Below are 20,534 nucleotides of genomic sequence, written 5' to 3'. Positions count from 1 at the left end.
AAACTCTAGGGAAAGCAAATAGAGGAAAATCAAAGCTAGTCTCTGAAATAAACTCTTAACAGAGATAGCAAAAAAACCCAAAAAACAAAAAACAAAAAAAACAAGGAAATCAGTGTGATGGATTCCTCCTCCAGCAAGCCAGAAATGGAGGGGTTTTTAATCTTTATGTTTTTTCTCTTTGCACATATACTTGCGTAAGGCTAAGGTGTTTTCTATTCTCTTAGTCAAGTGCAATCTTTATCTGCTCAGACATGTGTTTTACAGATTAAAATCTGCATGCAGCACTTGGTATATTCCAATACAGACAGAGTATAGTTTTTCATAATTTCAATTATGCATAAAGTAACCATGGCCAATATATCTGGCTTACCTGCAGGTACCATTACCCATTTATCTTTCACCTCAGTATTGAAATGATGTGGAACAAATATGAAAAGACTACCAAAACCCCAGAGTAAAAGAAATAAACAAAGAACAGTCTAGAGAAAGTAATTGTCTAAACTGGAGTTGTCTAAATGAGAAAATATGTCTAAGTATCATGCAAGGTAACACTGAGAAATTCCCTAGCAAGTAATAATGTAAAATGTAAACACAGATCTTCTATATTAACAAGTAATCAAAACAGGGTCTGACATCTATTTAGAAAGAGCATGCACCATAGAATCTGCTTAATGAATTAGATATGCCAACTACTCAGTTTCAAAGCTGTTAATACATAATAGGCAGTGACTATTTATGGCATCATATTTATATCTCTTATAAACAGATAATGTTCACTCTGTCCTCCAACTGTAACTCTGTGCTGGGCCCTACTAAAACATCAGGCTGGAGAATTCTGTAGTTTTCTAGGAAATGGAATGAGGAAATTTTATTTTGCCTGGCTACAGGATCTAGCAAAAAGATGATGTTTTCTTCTGAACATTTATGTTGGAGGTGAGGGAAGACAAAATGGAAAAAAAAAAAAGGCAAGAAGATGAGAAGCAGAGTAAATTGTATTCTTCTGATTCCTCTTCTCTGTTTCCCCACCGCCCTCCTCCACGCCCATCCCTCACTTGGGCTTGAAAGAATTTGCTAGCTGCTTCCTTGAGTATTCAGGATCCATAAGCTGAAAACAGAACTTGCTCCTGAGGGTCTTGTACATCCTACTGATACACATTATCCCTAAAAAATGGCACTAGAACATAAGTGACCTTCGTGCCAGTATAGAAATAGAAGGTTCAAGCAAGGGAGGAGTCTAACAGTTTCTTTTAGCATTAGAATGGAGTCAAGGACATATTATTAAACTTCCAATTCCTAACCACATACTCCGGGCACACATGCAGGCTGGAGAAGGAAACTGAAGACAAAAACATGGACAGTTCAAGACATGTTTTTACTGCAGGGACTAAACCTGCTGTTGGTTAAAGTTTTGTTTCATTAATCTTTAATGAAAAGAGAAAGTAGATACTAGTGGTGTAAGCCAACTGAAAGAAGCCAGATAACAAAGCATATATACTGTATGATGGCACTTGTATGAAATCAGTAACAGAAACAGAACAGTAACAGACAGTTAACAGTAACAGTAACAGAAACAGTAACAGAAAAGAATCCTAATAGTGGTTGCTTCTGTAAGTCAGGTGGGAGCAGGAATTGAGGGATGACAAAGGGCCACAAGGGAAAGTTCTACAGGCTGATGTTAATGTTCTATATTTGGTAGAGTTTAGGATACACAGGTATCCTACACAGGCATGCACTTGCCAAAATTCAGCAAACATTCACTTAAGATTTGTGTATTTCATACCTGTAAAGTTCACCTCAAATGGAAAAGAGTATAAACAGATACTGAATTCTAATAAATGAAAAGCTGAACTATTTAGGAAATGTACTAGTTTTTGCAAGATACTCTGTTTTTATTTCCACTGGACTTCAAATAATGTCATGTGAAACTGAAAGTGTCTCAGGCAGTTATTATTACATAAATTCAACTGGAAGATTAAAAAAAAAGGAAGGAAAAAAGTTCTGTCACTTACTAATACAAAATCCATGGTCAAGTCGTTTTAGCAATCTGTGCCTCAGTTTCCCTTTGTGTAAAAGAGATAATGATTATTTGCTTTACAGTGTTGTGAGGGATCACTGAGATGATGGACATAAAGCACCTACCACAGTGCCTGGAACAAATATTTACTTATTTGTTAATGGTGGTTAATAATAATAGTAATAAAGAATACAACACCAGTAATAATAAAAACAAAAACAAAAACAAAAAACAAACCAAAAAAAAACACAAACCTCTTCAAGGTCTTATGCTACTCAATAATAGAGCTAGTTAATTTAATTCCAAAGTCTGTGCTCTTCATAACTTTGAGGAGTGGTGTATCCTCATCTGTCTGTCTTCCTCCACTTAGCTTGAAAGACTAGCAATATGGTCCCTATTTTTATTAAGAATAAACAAAACTCAACAAAACTTTGACCAGTTTAGGTTTAATCGTTCAATGAAAAATGTCTGGAACAATAAAAAACAAAAGGTGAAAACCTAAAATTCATTGATATCTTTCCTTTACACTATATATTATAAAATACATATTCAGAAAAAACAACTGTTTAACATACCTGAAAAGTTTATGGGAGTGGTGTGTGCTACATTTTTAAAAAGACTGTGGACTGAATTGTTACAAAGACCAAAATAACACTGATATTGTATTTGCTTAAATAAATGTTTTGGGGGTTTTCTTTGTTGTTGTTTATCTTCCTCCCTCCTGCCTTTCTTTCTTCGTCTCCCTCTCTCTCTCTCTCCTTCTTCTTTCCTTCCTTCCTTCTTTCCTTCCTTTTTTACTCGAAGGGACTATGGAATTCAAGTCTCAAGAGTTCACTCAGCATTATTTTCAGTATTAGTGAGGGAAAGAAAATTCCTGGCCAGTGTATGATTTCACTATGTATTTTTTCACCTGAAAAGCACTTCCACTCATAATTTTTAAATCAAAACCTTCTTTCTATAAAAATGCTTTAAACCATTCTTTGTAGAAAACTGGGGTGCGTGATTAAGCATTCTGAGGAAAATATTAGCAGTACTTGGAGACTACTCTGCAGTGGTGTTTTCAGCCACTAAAATATTACTGATGTATTCCAACGTGCCTTGTCATTTCTGTGAAATTGTACTTTCGGTTTACTCAATAAAGCTGAGCTTCTCAATAAAGCTGGGCTCAACACCTCAAATCCTTTAAACTGCCTTTTGAAGCCACAAAGCCTCCAATTATCTACCTATCTTGGTATTTCTCTTAGTAAATAGAGAACCATAATGGTGCACACCATCACTCTGTTGGAGAAAACGGATAGGCCACTCTCCATGCTGGTATAATAAAGACTTCTATCACAAAGAATAAACAACTAAATGAGCGGCAATAAACTTAATTTGCACATTAGATATGCTTTTCCAAGTTCCGACATTTCAGTTGAAAATAATGCTGAAGCAATGAGGCCTATAATTGAACATCCAAAACTTCTCCAGTGGGGAAACAAAAACAAATGTTGCCTGCAAACAAGATCATTTTTATAGCCTGCTGTTACTCTGCTTTTTAATAATTTTTCAAATGCCAGATCAAATCATTTCCCCTTTTACGTGATTTTCATGTACCTCTTAAGTGTATGTACACACTGTAATTTTATGCAAGTCCTCCAAAATGAAAACACCTAAACTCTCTTTTTGAATCCTTGTTTGTGCCTATGGAACATGTCCTCAGATTACTCTGGGCATCGTCCGAGGCTCCGGCAAGGCTGGCGCTAATTGCACTCCCAAACTCCCTGTTTGAATGGAAAATGGCTTTCTCCTACTGCATGAGTGAAATAGAAATCTCTAACATACAGTGCAGATAACTTCAGAATCCTCTTAACGCAGATAAGCCATATCAGCTAAAAACTAAGCTGGAAAATATCTTACTCTTGTAACTATTATCTTTTTACATGTTATCTAACAACAACATTTCTTGCATGACTGGGGCTGATAAGTCAATTCAAAGAGAGATGATTGTTTCATCAGCTTTACTGAAATTTCTCATTTGCTCTTTACCACCTTATTACCAGTAAGGTCACTATATTCTGATTTTGGTGTGAGAAACAAAATTATATTTGACTCTGTAATGACAATCAGATGAACACCAGAGACTAGAAAATACGAACACATACACACACACACACACACACACACACACATTAAATCATCTTAAACAACCAGATGACTATACTCTTAATAGCCAGGAAAATGGTTGAATCAGTGCATATTATTATAATTCTTTTTCAGATTAAAGCTTCAAATTTGTAGGTTGTAAAATAATAATTCTTCATCAGGAATAGTTTAAACATTCTTACTTGAAAGAGAATTAGCGATAGGAGTCCAGTTAAGAGGATATGCTAATGACAGACTTATCTTGGGCCTGTATTTACACAGCAATCCCACAGTTTAATAAAAAATCATAGAGTACATATCAATAAAAAATAAAAAATTCTAAAGATGCTTTTATTTGTAATGTCCACATTTTTTGTTTATGTGGTTATTTTTAAATGTATGTTTTTATGTTACTCTATATGTATTTCTGTTTAACATGGTTCTTGTTAATGGCAAAGAAGCATAGAGATCCCCCTTAAACTGGAACATGGGTATTTCATGAAGATTAAAAATAACAAACACAATTTCCTTCTCATTATTAGATATAAATGAGTGAAAATTACTTGATATTCATGCATACTGATATATGCCCTGTTTGCATATGTAAATGATTCTCTTCTTTGTGCTGAAAATATTGGAACAGTGAGTTCTCTTCATGAAGTCTGTAGGATTTTCATGTACTTCACAATTGATCCTCCTTGCAGAGTAAGGAGTTCTCTATGTATTATAAATACATAACTACAAACCCTAAAATATGGAAAGTGAAAATATTTTAGAAGTTTATTATTTTCCTTTGATGCTCTTTATTGCAAAGTATCCTAAGCTTAATCCCGGAGAAATAGAAAACCTTCATATTTTAGAGCAAGGAAGTCAGAACAGAGATTATCTAAGAACTAAAGAGTGTAGGATAAAATCATCTCACTCAATCAATAATTATTTATTGAACACATACAGTTCCCAGGACTGTTCTAGGATTTGTGACATTTCTGCCTTCTTTATGCTTCCTTCTAGAAGAAGGGAAAGAAGGAGAAAAAAACCATAGACATGACAAATAAGTGAAGTATATAGTATGTCAGAAAATGAAAAATCCTACCAAGGAAGGAAGAGTGGTAAAGATTAAGGCGACCAGGAATGCAGATTAGAATAATTTTGTTCCAATAGCCCCAGTAAAGAACACTAGAAATAAATAAAACTGCATGGAGTTTTTGTGTTTTACTTTGTTTCATTTTGTTTTAAACCTAGCAATCTTATTTATTTCGTCCCTTGTATAGAGAGTTGATTGTGTGTTTTATGGACTATCCCAAATTACAGATGAACTTGTTTCTATCCAAAGAACTGGGAACCTATCTAGAAAAAAAACATGTCTGTGTTAGAAAGCTGAAATATCCAACTGCCACCTTGAGAAATAAGCACAGTCCAGCTTCTCCAGTTACATATTTATGTGAGTCCTCTTTTTTTCTTTTCACCCATTTTTTGCTAGAGGACATCATCATGATGCCAAATGTTTGAAACATTTGAGGAAGAGAAAGTAGTCATTGCAGTCCAATATATAGAGTAGCTTTTATCACTGGAATGTAGGTGATGAAAGGAAGCCCATTACTGTATTTTAGCAGTTAAACCAATGGTCCACCAAATGGATCACCAGTATTCTGCAGAAACTTCCACTGAGAAACTACATTTCCAGCATCAGTACCTGTGATCCTTTATATTTGTTTTAATTCTCTTTAGATTTCTCCGTTCTTGGAAAAATTAACCGTGATGCTGTCTTTCGCTATGTTTTAACCTTCTTCATATTTTAAAATGAATGGCTACCACCTGCACCTTCTTAATTTGAAATGAGGGAATAAATCTTTATTTTTTTTTCTCTTAATGTTGTTTTTCAGTATATGGGTAGTACCAAACATTTGCTGGAGAGATATCCTATCATTAGATATAGCTACAGCACATTCCTTGAAATGTTAAGTCCATCTCTGTCTTAAAAATCTGATGACAGTACAATCTTAAGGAAGTAAAGTTTTTCCAAATGTGTCACACTGATAAGATTTTGACACAAGTTACATCAATCACATTTCCCCTGAGTGTTTCAGACAATTGTCAGCAGGCATAACATAATATGTTTAAGACAATGTTGGCAAAAATATCTTCCAGGGATAAAGGTGGGTATTTTTTTTTCCTTGAGATATTTTAAAGAGTAGTTGAAGTGTAGTAGCTAATTACTTTTTATTTAATGTATTTATTTTTAATAGAAATGATGATAAAGCACTGATTGATGAATTTAATTATTTGGGCTTAATTAGCTGTTCAAACTACTTTATCAAGACAGTCATTTTAATCATCCAGGAGGCAATGAAATGATAAAAGTGACATGTCTTCCAGTAAACATACTAGTTTTATGAGCTGAGATTCAACAAAGTAAAATAGCAAGGATGGGGAATAGATACTTGAATACTAATTATGTCCCTTGGTGATAGATGGAGGTACATTTGTACTGATAGTAGCTTAAAAGTATGAAGAATAGAGTATGCAGTTCTATCATCATAAATTATTTGAGCTTATAGGTTTACCATGATGGCTATAATAATGACTTACACAGACACAGATATTTTAATTTTTTTCTCTTTGAAAGAAACTACTCATTAAAGTGTATGCAAGAGGGTCTGCATCTCATGAGCTATGCACCTAGAGTTATATAAATAAATGAACTGGTTATGAATTTGGCAACCTTATATCCATGGTAAAAATTTCATACAAAATGAGAGTTTCTAAAGGAAACTTAACCAAGAAAAATATTATGATCCGATTTTATCAAAATGTCCATAGCTTCCTACATTAAGGCATTTGTGAAAATTCAAATGTTTTAGGTGCCGGTTTTAATTCTGTCTAATTACCCACTGACAGCATTTCAACTGCTGAAGTATTCACATCTGCTGTGGTATCCCACTGGCAGAGCAAACATACTATTAATGAATATGGGAACACAATTCTTAAATAAATTGTGAAATCAAATATTTCACATATACAACATGATACAAGTTTCACACAATGACAGAAGTTGTGATAGGTACATATATCTCCAATGATCATCAAGCACAAATGAAGATAATAAAATACCTTTTACGACTAGGCTGCCAGTGTTCTTTGCAACGCCAAACTGATTTGTAGCTACGCAAGTATATGATCCGGCATCTGACCTAGTAACGTTATATATCTTGAGGCTGCCATCCTCTGAGAGAAACACTCTAAAAAGAAAATACATAATTAACAGAAGTAGGCTCTTAAAATAAGCCTTAACCATCTATATTCATTTTAAAACATTACGAAGACCATAACCATACTCATTTCCTTTTATCCTATATCCTTGACTGTGAGCTATCTCTGAATCCCCATAGTAGAATAAATGATGTTTGCTCTTATTCTGACACAGTATTGATAATTATCATATTACCACTTGAATTATCATTGTTGATTTTGAAGCCCATTAAAAATAAAATGGATGCTTGATGCTACAATGCCCATTTGCTTGATTAATAACAAATGTAACTATCCACTATGCATTTTGAAAAGTCAACTCTGGTGAAAATTGAACTTGGCATTAGAGAAATGCAAGCTAATTTTCATGATGATTAGTCGTAGCTTTAGGAACCTGCCCTTATTTAATACTTTCAGCCATCAAACAACAGCGTTCTCAATGACAATATCTGCCAGAGCTAGGGAATTGAAGGAACCATCTATATAGTTTTATAGCCAAAGGGCCCAGGCTTATCCTTTTACCCATAAAAAGGGTAAAAACAAAAAGATAATGAATCCTTCATTAATCAGACTGAATTAAACTGTCCTAAAATACATGCAATCATTTAGCACATAATGAAAGGATAGGTGTTTAAGAAATTCTAATCTTTCATAAAATGATTCTTAACTTTTCTCTAGAACTCAGAAGTAATCAAAAGCAAATATCACACCACGGCTATAATCAGGGAAAGCCCAAGATTGGTTTCTTGACAAAATCACTATTCAGTGTTTTAATAAGGAGAAAAAAAAAAGGAAAAATTAAAGCATGTGTCCAATTTTATGTCTTATAAATGTAATTAGCAACTTTCTAAAAACACGAATCTTAAAACACTAGTAGGTAGTCAGGGTTGTACAAAAATAAGTGATGAAAACTAATTTGTCACAACAATAATTTTAAAGGAAAGAAAGATATAACAATTACCATGTATGTCATATCCATTAACAATACTAAACAGTATTTGTTTCATTGCAAATAATATCATTGTGCCTAATATGTGTATCACACAAAATGTAGCTAATATAATTAATTACCTAGTTTGAAACCAAGAGAATATCAGCCAACTACAATTTGTATGAAGCTAGCTTCTGATACTGAGTTTACTATTAGTGATGTGTTCCACATTCTGTCAAGTGTGAAGCTGGGGCCACATCTGAGTTTAGAATGCTCCATGACTTATAATGAGATTTTTGTTTAAACCATTATCTTGGAGTATTTCCCCAAAACAGACATTTGATCTCTCATTTATTTTCTGAAATGTCTAGATTTCTTGGTTGCAATTTACATGAACATTGAATCATACTGTTAATGACACAGTAGTAGTAAAGCTATTCTAATATGCAACAAACTGCTGGCCAAATATAATTCTGTATCTGATTTAATTAGAAGAGATCAATGTGAGAAGCATCTCAGTGTATCATATTTAGAATTTAGAATATCATCTCTAGAATTTAGGAAAAATCAGGAATTTTCAGGAACACAGAAATGTTAAATTTTGGCCAGTAAGACAATTTAAGTGATATAAATTATATATCTGCTGATATCTAAAGGCCACCAGACAAACATCTCAGCTAGAAATGCCAGTGTTTATATGTTATATAATTTTTCACTTAGCTTTCAGAAAAGAACAATTCATATAAAAAGTGGTTTAATATTACTACCCTTCTCAGGCTCATGGTATATGTTCGACAACCTTAATGTTTGTTAAATTGAATTGAAATTGTCATCATTGAAATTGATTATTTCTGTTGAAATCTTCATCAGCCAACCGGTATTTCTCATGTGCCCAGCACTGTTTAAAATACTGAGAATGCAGACCAAGAAAAATTACAATCCGTCCAAGAGTAAATAGCTAATAAGTATTAGAGAATGAATTGAAAGTTACGTATCTCTATATTATCTCTATATTATCTCTAGCACTCATCCTCTTTCCAGAACCATCTATAGTTACTTGCTGTAGACTAATTCTCCATGTTTATTTTGATGTTCAAAAAGTTCCTGTTGAGTCATGATTAGATGCCCTTAGAAGAGTCATCAGTGTTTGCTTCTCAAAATGTGGTCTCATCCCAGACCTACAGAATCAAACTTTGCATTTTAACAAATATCCAGTGATCAGGATGAACAATAAGATTTGAGAAGCACTGATCAATTAATTATAAGTTCAACTTTGGTCTGTAAAGATCATTTTTATTTCTAAGCAAGAATGTATACTTTTTCATAAGATCAATATGCAAAAATAGATAAAAGATTAAAAAGGTTAGATTCAAATATTTTATGAAAATAACCAAAATAGTAATCAAATTGATTCACCACTTATTAAAAACATGATTAAAAAAATAATTCTCCACAGCAACCTAGGATATAGAAAACCAGAGATTTAACTATAACTAAAAATTTTATAACATGGTAAATAGTATATTTCAAATTACCATCTAATTTTTTAAATTAGTAAGAGATGGTAAAATATAGTAAGAAAACTTACTCTATGATAACATAGATGGAATCAAACCACATAATCATAGCCCTAATTTTATGCAGAATAATTATACAAAAAATAGTTTAAAAAAGTGAGAATTTCAAGTTCTGTCACATATTAAAATATGGCTTAGCAGAAATGATTTAAAAAAAAAAGAAATGATTAAAATAAAAGAAGGAAAGAAAGAAAGAAAGAAAAAGAAAGAAAGAACAACCAACTAAAATCAAACTGTACTAAACAGTGAAAGCACCTATAAAAATTAGCTGAAACATTTTAATTCATGGTTTTGTTAATATTCACAGAGAAATATAAGGACTGGCTTTTTTTTATTCTTCTTTTGGAATATTCTAAAAGGTAGTTTAAAATGGTATCTGGAGGAATAGAAAGGACATACTAATGAAATATATTAAAATATTCTATCTTGATTTCATGTAAGCTTCTTTGGTGTTTAAAACAAAACACAGCCACAAGCACTGATAAGCTTGACTATCAAAAAATTTGAGAAAACATTCTGGTAAAAAAAATAAAGATTTTTGTGAATAATTAGTAAAGAGAATATAGTTATAGAGACAGAAGCATAAGGCAATCAAGTGATTACATAAAATATATATTTATATGAATACTAGGACCTAATGCAGACATTATACTACTCATAGACAATAAAAGCCTAAATAAAAAATGTGAGCATCATTTAATGTGGTATGGTTTCTAAAAATTCAAAAGCAATTTAGAAACAGAATAGAAAGCACAGAAATAAACCTGTGATTATAGGTCAAGTAATCCATGCCAAAGGAGGCAAGAAGATTGGGAAAACTGGAGAGCTATATGCAGAAGAATGAAAATGGACTACTTTCTTACAAAAACTCAAAATGGATTAACAACCCAAATGTGAGACTTGAAACTATAAAACTCCTAGAAGAAAATATATGCAGTAATTTCTATGACTCTAGTCATAGGAACGTTTTTTGCTATATGTCCCCTGGTAAGGGAAACAAAAGCAAAATTAGACTCTTGACCATACCAAAATAAAAAGCTTTTGCAAGGCAAAGGAAACCATCAACAAAATGACAGGTTAACCTACTGAATGGGAGAAGATATTTGCAAGTGATATAATCTGGTAAGTGGTTAATACAAATATTTATAAGGAACTTACACAAATCAACACCAAAAAACCCCAAATAATCCTGTTTAAAAGTGGACAAAGGACCTGACTAGACATTTTTTCAAAGAAGACATACAAACAGCCAACAGGAACATGAAAAGATGCTCAATATCACTAATCAACAGGGAAATGCAAATCAAAACCACAATGAGATATGACCTCACACCTGTCAGAATGGCTAAAATGAAAAAGATAAGAAATGACGAGTGTTCGTGAGGATGTGGAGAGAAAGGAACCCTCATACAATATTGTTGGGAATGAAAACTGGTGCAGCCACTGTGGAAAACAGTATGGAGGTTCCTCAAAAAATTAAAAATAGAATTATTATATGATCCAGTAACTCTGCCACTAGGTATTTATCCAAGAAAACAAACACACAAGCGCAAAAAGATACGCAACCATATATTTATTGCAGCATTACTTCCAACAGCCAAGACAGAGAAGGATCCCAAGTGTCCACATCTAAGGGGGTGTGGTATATATGCAATGGAATATTACTTGGGGAAAAAAGATCCTGCCATTTGCAACAATAGGAATGGATCCACAGAATATAATACTGAGTGAACTACTCAGAGGAAGCCAGATATCATTGATTTCAGTCATATGTGGAATGTAAGAAACGAAAGAAAGAAAGAAAGAAAGAAAGAAAGAAAGAAAGAAAGAGAATTGAAAAGAACATTTAATAGCAATTGAAATATATAAATGGAAATGGAGCAATGCTAATACTTTCTTCCTTCTAAACTTACTCAGCAAATACTTATTAGTATCTACTGAGTTCTAGGCAGGATGTTAGATGTTATAATAGAAATAAGAGTAACAGGGTGTTAATTACCAAGAACACACTTCTCTATGAATAAACTCAGTGGTCAAAATCCAAGGAGGTTATTACTACAGGTCGACTCTACACAGGCCCTCTACTAATTGTATAATAAATGTCAACTCAGTGAATCCTTAAGTCAAACCCCTGGGCTTACTATTGGTATCATCCCCAATTTCCTGATGGGGAAACTGAAACAAGGGAAGAAGCAGGAGTGTACTCAAGTTACTCACTAGGTAGTACGGGGCCCAGATTCCAACTTGTCTTTCTCTTTGGATCAGGAAACAACTATCTGGGCAAATCACTTTCACTTCAAGTTTCCAAAGCATAGTTTACCAACAGTATAGTTACTAAGAACACCAACTTGAGCAGTTTATTCATTTTACGTATGCATTCCTTTGTACAGAATAACCTTTAATATTGGAGACTCTACTCTCCCCTGCAGAAAGTCCACGTGCACATTTTCTCAGGGTTCTAAACTGTTGTGACACCTTAAAGGCACGTTTGATATTCTCTACTATGTGAGAGTTTAACCCTAAACATGCAGCAATAATGATGGCAAGACCGATACTAACAATTATTTTTCTTCTTTTCCATGCCATCCTATGCAATAGAGTATTATTAGCAGAGTTATTAGCAAACATGGAGTTTCAGGTCAAACTGCTTTGCCTGTTACTGAATCTGAGCCCTAACATTTAATATTTGTAACCACTGGGCCAAGTTACTCAACATGCCAAGTCCTCAGTTTCTCCTTTGTACCATGTGGATAGGGATATTACTTGTGTCAGAGAGTCATGAGGAGTGAGTGACATAAACTATTTAAAATGCTTAGTTTAGCAGTAGGCCTGACTGCTAGTTAGCAGTCAATAGGTAGGTTCTAAATGAACCAGCTTCTCATTCTGCCAAAGAATATAGGCACTTCTCTACCTCCATGAACAATGAAAACATTGTTTTTTGTCACATTCCATTTTGAAAAAAGAGAACTGAAAGATATATGTCAGGCTCTTTGAAAGGGACCTAATGCAGGGAGACTCTTCCCAGCAGTAAGTTTCACTGCCTGAGACCCTTTACTGAATTCATGCACCCTCCCAATTGTGTTATTTGTCAAGTTACTCTTCCTGACCCACAATGTTCTCATTTTTATTTTGGGAAGGAATACAGAGTTGTTATGATAATTGCATTAATGAAATGTTAGTGATTAATCTCATGCTTACTCTTCATTGGCTTTTGCTCTCCTCCATGACTCAGAGTGGGATTTTTGATTCTCATTTTGGCTCTGACTCATGCCTGATGTCTGAAAACTCTTTTGTCTGATTGGATTCAGCAGTACTATCATGGTTTTAGGTTTTAGGTTTTTTTTTTTAGGTTGTAACTATCATGGTTATTAGTCCTGGACTGTGTTGGGCTTGGTGTCACTGGGTTCTGAAACTCACCTTTCAGGATTTGTATATTTCTTCTTAACACTTCCAATGTAATCAATTCACAATTAAGCGATAAACACCCTTCCTCCCCAGTCTCTATTCTCAAATATTCACTTAATTAGTATGTTTCAACTGTTTGCACTATTGAATAGAAAAATTTCCCCCAAATTACCAAAGCTTAGTACTCTAGATGATTAAATCACAAATTAAGGCATTTGCATTTAAAATATTCTGTAAAAACTAGAATTTAAAGACATTACATGTGTAGATGTATCATGACCATTCAACATTTGAAAAATTAAAGCTGGCATTTGTAATGTACTATGCTATTCGTCTAATTGCATTGTGGGCTTTAGATAGGTAGAAACTCAGTAGCTCAACCTGTGTCTGACAGTTAGGTGACATTGGTAGATTTTATGGTGGCATTAGAAAATAGAACATGTGGAAAACTGAACCACCAACACATGTAAGAATTTCAAGGTTAACTGATAAGTTGAAGGAACACTATATTAAGTGATTGAACATCCAACATTTCAGTCTACCTACTGTCAGGGAATGTTAGGAGCATAAACAGAAAACAAAAGTAATAGTCTACCCATTTGCCTCATTTCATACCTGTTGCCTTCTACTTGATGTGTTATTATGAATGAAATACCAGGAAGATGGACTATCAATGAAATGAACTTGTGGGACTCTTTCATCTGAAATGCATGTCAAATTTCGTGTCATTCTGAGGAACTACAGAAAGACTAATGTGGAATGTTTTTTCCTGTGTTGCGTGTGATAAGCTATCTATTATAAACCTCTTAAATATAATAGAGATTATAATTCACATCTAGTTATGACTACAGTGAATCTAATATATATCCAATCTTTGGTTAACCTACATACAGAAAACAAATCTGTATACGTAGATCCCACATGAATAAAAAATGATGAAGGCTCTATTTTAATTTGTTTGATATTAACCATAGCCCAACACCAAGTTTGAGGATGCAGAAGATTAGCAATAGCTAAATTTCTTAAACTACAAGAAATTAGGACATTGGGCAATTATAATTTCTTATTGCTGAAACTAGAGCAATACTGCTATTTTTATAGTTAGATTATTAACTGGAGTATTGCTTCCAGTTCTGTCTAAAGATAATACTGTAGACCATGAAATTTTAATTGACGGTCTAATTTTACTGATATCTAGAAAATGTAAAATAGATTGGATTAAAATGAGTTAGATATGAAGTAGAAAAGTGTGTATGAATTCCGACTCGACACAATTTAGGTTTTAAGTAAAATGTCCCACTGGAATTCATTTTAGATCAAATATTGATATTACGTTTTAATAATTTTAGCACCCGATTATCATAGCTAAGGTGTGATAGGTATGCCGATTTCATTGCCACTTAATAAACTACCTCTTAAAAACTCCTTATTTTAACAAGCTACAAAAAATGACTGACATGATCTACAAACAAGTAAATATCAAAGCTAGCTCATTTAAATCAAAGTAAAGGTTCTCATTCTCCTCTTTGCAAGGCAATAACTTTAAATGACTCCACTGGTAATTATACACAGGAAATAGCTCACTCCTCTGGCCAAGGGAAATTTAAAGATGTAATCAATGGATTAATGCAACCCTATTTTATCATTCTTTAAAAGACCATCCAAGCAGTAAAAATAAAGCAAGAATGAGATCACATACACACGAGAAAGAGATGAAGATAGAACAAAAATGAAGTCCTATCTTAAGAGATGACTGCATGGGTGATAGAAAATAAAATCTAGTCTCTCTACCAAGTGATATAGATCATTTTCAATACAGCACAACACACAATCTTCAGTCAGCTCTAAATGAGAGGAAACACAGGCTCTTCCCCAGTACCTAGCAGAGGATTTGCCCTCCAATCTGCTTACCTGAATCCCACCCATCTTCCCAAGCCTACTCTGGATTCCCATTGTTAAAGGCCCACCTTAGGTATTCCCTCAGGTTCTCTCAGTACCACTGGCTGTCAGAGGTCCAGATAACACAGCCCCATCATAAACTAGCAGCCAGCATATAAGTCCCTTTTTCTTTCTTTCCAAAGACTGTTCCCACATAGCTTCTGTCTAGAGATAGTCTGTGTGGCTGACTAATGCCAACCTACCAGCTGTGTGTTTCTGTTCTTTTTTTTTTAATTATTTTTATTAGCATAGAAAGTATTATTTGCCCTGGGGTCTGTTCTTAAAATGAGTCCATAGCCCATGCAATAAAAGATGATCCTATATTGTTGCCTCTGTGTACCTGCCTTAGCAGTTCCCCAGGGAACCTGGCTAAAATATGCAGCTTCTTGACCACAAACTGCAGTAGTTTCTCTTCCTTTTTCTCCACATATTAAAGATGAGTAATTTTCTGCACAGCAATAAACTGATATGCAAGGAGGTTTAATACTTTACTTAACCACAGCCAGGATGCAGGTCTTCTGATCCTGAGTCGGTCCTTTTCCTATTGAATCATTATCTGAATCATTATGATACCTTGTATTTTGAATTTAAGTTTGTTTGTTTGTTTGTTTTTTTAAGAGCAGTTTTAGCTTTGCAGTAAAATCAAGAGAAAGGTACGGATTTCCCATGCATAGCTTCTCACGTTATCACCATTCCCACTGATAGTCCATTTTTTACAACTGAGGAATCCATATTGGCACATCATAATCATCATACTCACCCAGAGTCCATAGTTTACCTTTGGACTCACCTTCGGTGTTGTACATTCTTGGGATTTGGAAAGATATGGAATGACATGCATCCGTCATTGTAGTATCACACCAAGTATTCTCACTGACCTAACATTCTCTGTGCTCCACCTGTTTATTCTTCCCTCCTCAAACCCCTGGCAACCACTGATCTTTTCACCATTTCCATAGTTTCATCTTTTCCAGAATATCATATAATGCAATCGCACAGTATGTAATCTCTCCAACAGGCTTCTTTCACTCAGTAGGATGCATTTAAAATCCCACCATTTTCTCTTCATGGCTTGATAGCTCATTTCTTTTTAGCACTGAATAATATCCCATTGTCCAGATGAACCCCAGTTGACTGATTCATTGACTTTAGAGTATCTTATTTGCTTCCAAGTGTTTGCAAATATGAATTATGACACTATACATTATAGTGTGCAGACTTTTGTATGGACATAAGTTTCAAGTCCTTTGAGAAAATATTAACAATAGTGATATTTGGATTGTATGGGAAAAGTATGTTCAGTACTGTAAGAAACCTCGAAAATGTTTTCTCAAGTGCCCATACTATTTTGCATTTCCGCTAGCAATGAAGAAGCATTCCTGCTGCTCCACATCCTAGCCAGCATTTGGTGTTAGTATTCCAGACTTTGGCCATTCTACTAGGCAGGTAGCAGCATCTCATTTTAATTTGCATTTTCCTGATGAAATAAGACGCGGAGAATCTTCAAATACACGTTTGCCATCTCTGTATCTTGTGTGATCTTTGGTGATATGTCTCTTAAGGTCTTTGATCCATTTTTCTATTGGAGTTGTTTTTTTATGAATTTTAATCACTGCTTGCGTATTTTAGATAACAGTTCTTTATCAGATGTATATTTTGAAGGGATTTTCTCCTAGTCTATGGCTTGACATCTCATTCTGTTGGCATTGTCTTTAACAGTGCAGTTGTTTTTTCTCTTTAATTTTAATGAAGTCCAGCGTATTATGTGTTTCTTCCACTGGTCTGCTCTTGTTTTATTGGAAAAGTCATGGCCACACCAAAGGTCACCTAGGTTTTCTATTTCCTTATCTTCTGGAAGTTTTATAGTTCTCTGTTCTACAGTTGGGTCTATGGTACATTTTGAATTAATTTTGGGGAAGGGTGTAAGGTCTGTGTTTAGATTCATTAATTTTTTCTTTTTTTTTTTTTGTGGCTGTTCAATTGTTTCAGTACCATTTGTTGAAAAGACTATCTTTGGTTTGCTGTATTGCCTTAGATCCTTCACCATAATTTTCTTTTTGAACAAGTTTTTACTCCCTAAATAGACTGTACAGTAAAGTTTTTTGAGGCGTGGGATATAGGAGTTTTAAGGCAATCTAAAGTCAGCTTGCCTTTTTTGTGTTCTGGCTCCCCCTTTTTGAGTGTGGTATATTGGAAGCACTTGCTTGATTTTCTTGTCAAATTTACATGTAAATGGGGATAATGGTAATAATAACAACATTGGTTGGTTTGGGAATTAAATTTTAAAATCGAACAAGAGCCCCCAAAATGGTAACTATCACTCTTGATTTCTTTGTATTCTCTAAGAATATCTACAACTTATAGGTACTTAGTAAATATGCTTTCTGACTTTATTTATTCTTAAGTCCTTAGTCTTTTCTTTGTAGTCTATGGGTATATTTATTAATATTATTAGTAAATTCAGCAAACCAATATGAAGTCCCTTAGCCAAATAACCTCTTTGCTTAAAAATAAAAATAAAAATAGGTATAAGCAAACTGCTTATTTGGCCAATCGACTTTCTGTTAGTTTGCTGATACCATATAAAGCAGCAGAAGAACTGAAGAGATATATTTATTTATTTATTTAAAGATTTTTTTATTTTATTTATTTGGCAGAGAGAGAGATCACAAGTAGACAGAGAGGCAGGCAGAGAGAGAGGGAGAAGCAGGCTCCCCACCGAGCAGGGAGCCCCATGTGGGGCTCCATCCCAGGACCTGAGCCGAAGGCAGAGGCTTAACCCACTGAGCCACCCAGGCGCCCCTGAAGAGATACATTTAAATTAATCTTACCAGGGTTAAGACTTGACTATATAGAGCAAACCTTAATCTTCTTTTGTACAATTCAATTCATGAAAGTGAAGGATTAACAAGGCCATCATGAAAACTTTGAAAGTTATTATGTGGATATGGACCCTGTTGGGGGTGGAGAGGGCATTCCTAATTAACTGATTCACAGAAAATACACCAATTATGCCTGTAATATTTTCTTAGCTCCAGACAAATAACGGTGTTTCTTTGGTGTCCTGAACTGAGTTCCATGAAGCACAGTGTGTTTAAATTTATATGTGCAATGGGAGGTGGGTTAAGCATGAAGAGTAAAGACAAAAACCTACATGAAGGGGCATCACCGACTGGCAGCACAAATACATTCAATTTTGCTATGTCTTGTCAGAAAACATGTTTCTCTTGGTGCCTAGGGGAAAGCAGGCATGCATGGGTGCCCTTAGGTTGCCCCTTTCACACCATTCTCAACAAATGAGACGAACATCTATTTTAAACACATTAAATAATAATAAAGAAATGCTTCCCTAGAACTGATTAATGAAACATGATTTGGGGGTCATTACACAACTAACTGAAAGGGTTTACCTTGCAAAGAATTGTTTAGAAGTCCAACCGGCAGATTAAAATGGACTCAAACACCTTTTAATTTACATGGAAATAAAGACATCACTGATGCCAGTGTCTGATTTTTTTTTTTTTTTAATTTCTGGTTTTGGCAGTTGTATTTTATGCCTAATGTGTAATTAACTGGTGTGAACAGCCAATGTTTCAAAAGTTAAGTCCTTGGTTCAACTGTCCTAAATTCCAAAAGCAGAAACCAAGCATCAGATATTCAGACCTTAGAATTCATCAAAATGTGACTCCTTGTTCAATACGCCCAAATAATTTAAGCTCCAGCTTTGTAGTGGCTGACACACAACACAAACACAGATTCTGGGTGACTGAATTGTGACACAAATTAGGAGACAGCAGATAAGAGCACTTGCTAAATAACATAATTATTTGGTGTCATGATGTGTCTTTATTCCGATCGCATGCCAGAGTGCGCTGCTAGGCTGATTCCCATGAAATGTGAAGGAAATGTGATTTAACATTAGCAAAACAGCATCAGATGGAAAGCTTAGCTAAATTAATCCAGTGTAAGAGGCCTAAGAGGAGTATTTAGCTGTTCAGTAGAAGAAGGGAAGGAAAGATAAAAGAAAGCAAAGTGTCTCCATTTGCTGCAGTATTTTGGGATGCTGGAGGAAACACAAAAGGGAATTAATACAGATTCAAATGCTAACATGCCTTACAACCCAAGCAAATCAAAAGAAAAGATGGGAAATTATAAAGCTGACAAAGGACAAAAAAATTTGTAACGTAGGACTTAAGAGATTTTTTTTTTTTAAAGTAGGCTCCTAAAATAACTACAGGAGAACCCATTGAAAACACAATGGGAGAGAGAGCTGTTTAGAAAGGAATGGAGAAGTTCAAACATTGTCAGAACTTTTGGCTACACTTCCATTACATTTATGATGATGAGACTATTGTGTGATTTTTGTGAGACTTTGGAAGTTTGCAAATGTAATGTTGTATCTGCAGCATACTTTGAGATAGACAAGATTCAAATTCAGCCCTGTGACCTTAAACCTGACCTATCCCTGAAGTCCTTGGTTTCCTTCAGGCATTAAAAAATAAAAAAACGTAAGGGACTTGGGCTGGAACATTTATGATTATCACCCCTTTTCATTTTAGCTCTGTCCTTTGTATATTTAGAATATGGTGTATCTGGGAAATGCTTTCCCTGCCATCTTGAATATGGTTTTGGTGATGGATGTGAGCGGAGTTTCCAATTCTGGATCCCTTTTGGCTATTGAATTATTATATTCTTCAAAGTCTATGGAACTAAGCTTGGCTGCTGCGAATGGAATACCAACTTGGATGTGACTCTTCGCTAACTTTAATGATTTCTTCTTCCTAATTATAATACATAATTTCATACCTAGATCATGTCCTTCATGGTACTTTGTGAGTTTATCCTTATTTATTAAATTTGCATATCTATGTCTATATGTCACCAAAAATTATATTGTATGTTACATTAAAAATCCAATCTGTCATTTGAATATTGTAGGTGTAGGAAGCTAAGCCACTAAGAGGACTGATTTATTTTATTGTTGCGAATTAAGTCTCCATCTATCAACACTATGACAAAATATAGACTTATCCTATACTTTTAATTGATGTAAAAGTAGAATTTGACTGTATATACCACTGTTTTGGGAAGAGTTGTAGTTTAAGCAACAACAACAAAAATGAACAAATAATGTGTATGGTATGTTGGTCTGCTTTTAGCTCCACAGACGGGAACTACATGATTTTGGAAAACTCAACTAAAGGCTTACATTGTGGTGTTGAAGATTACACAGAGCTTTGGAGTCAGAACCTCCTGGAATGGAATGCATTTCTGCTACTCACTAGCTGTGTGATTA

At 34.3% G+C, this 20,534-nt stretch overlaps 1 protein-coding gene across 1 annotated transcript in view; it reads right to left on the bottom strand.

The window, feature by feature from the left end:
- Window positions 1-20,534, bottom strand: part of LOC101672552 (contactin-6) — a 301,755-nt gene that overhangs the window by 45,590 nt on the left and 235,631 nt on the right. The window contains 1 exon segment of the mRNA XM_004738393.2: window positions 7,250-7,377. Coding sequence (XP_004738450.2) covers window positions 7,250-7,377 — 128 coding nt within the window.

This window comes from Mustela putorius, unplaced genomic scaffold (genome assembly GCF_011764305.1).
Source record: "Mustela putorius furo isolate JIRA1106 unplaced genomic scaffold, ASM1176430v1.1 tig00003850_pilon_pilon_pilon, whole genome shotgun sequence".
Taxonomy (NCBI): domain Eukaryota; kingdom Metazoa; phylum Chordata; class Mammalia; order Carnivora; family Mustelidae; genus Mustela; species Mustela putorius.
The sequence above is the reverse complement of the archived record's forward strand: the minus strand, read 5'-3'. Positions and strand labels throughout refer to the sequence as shown.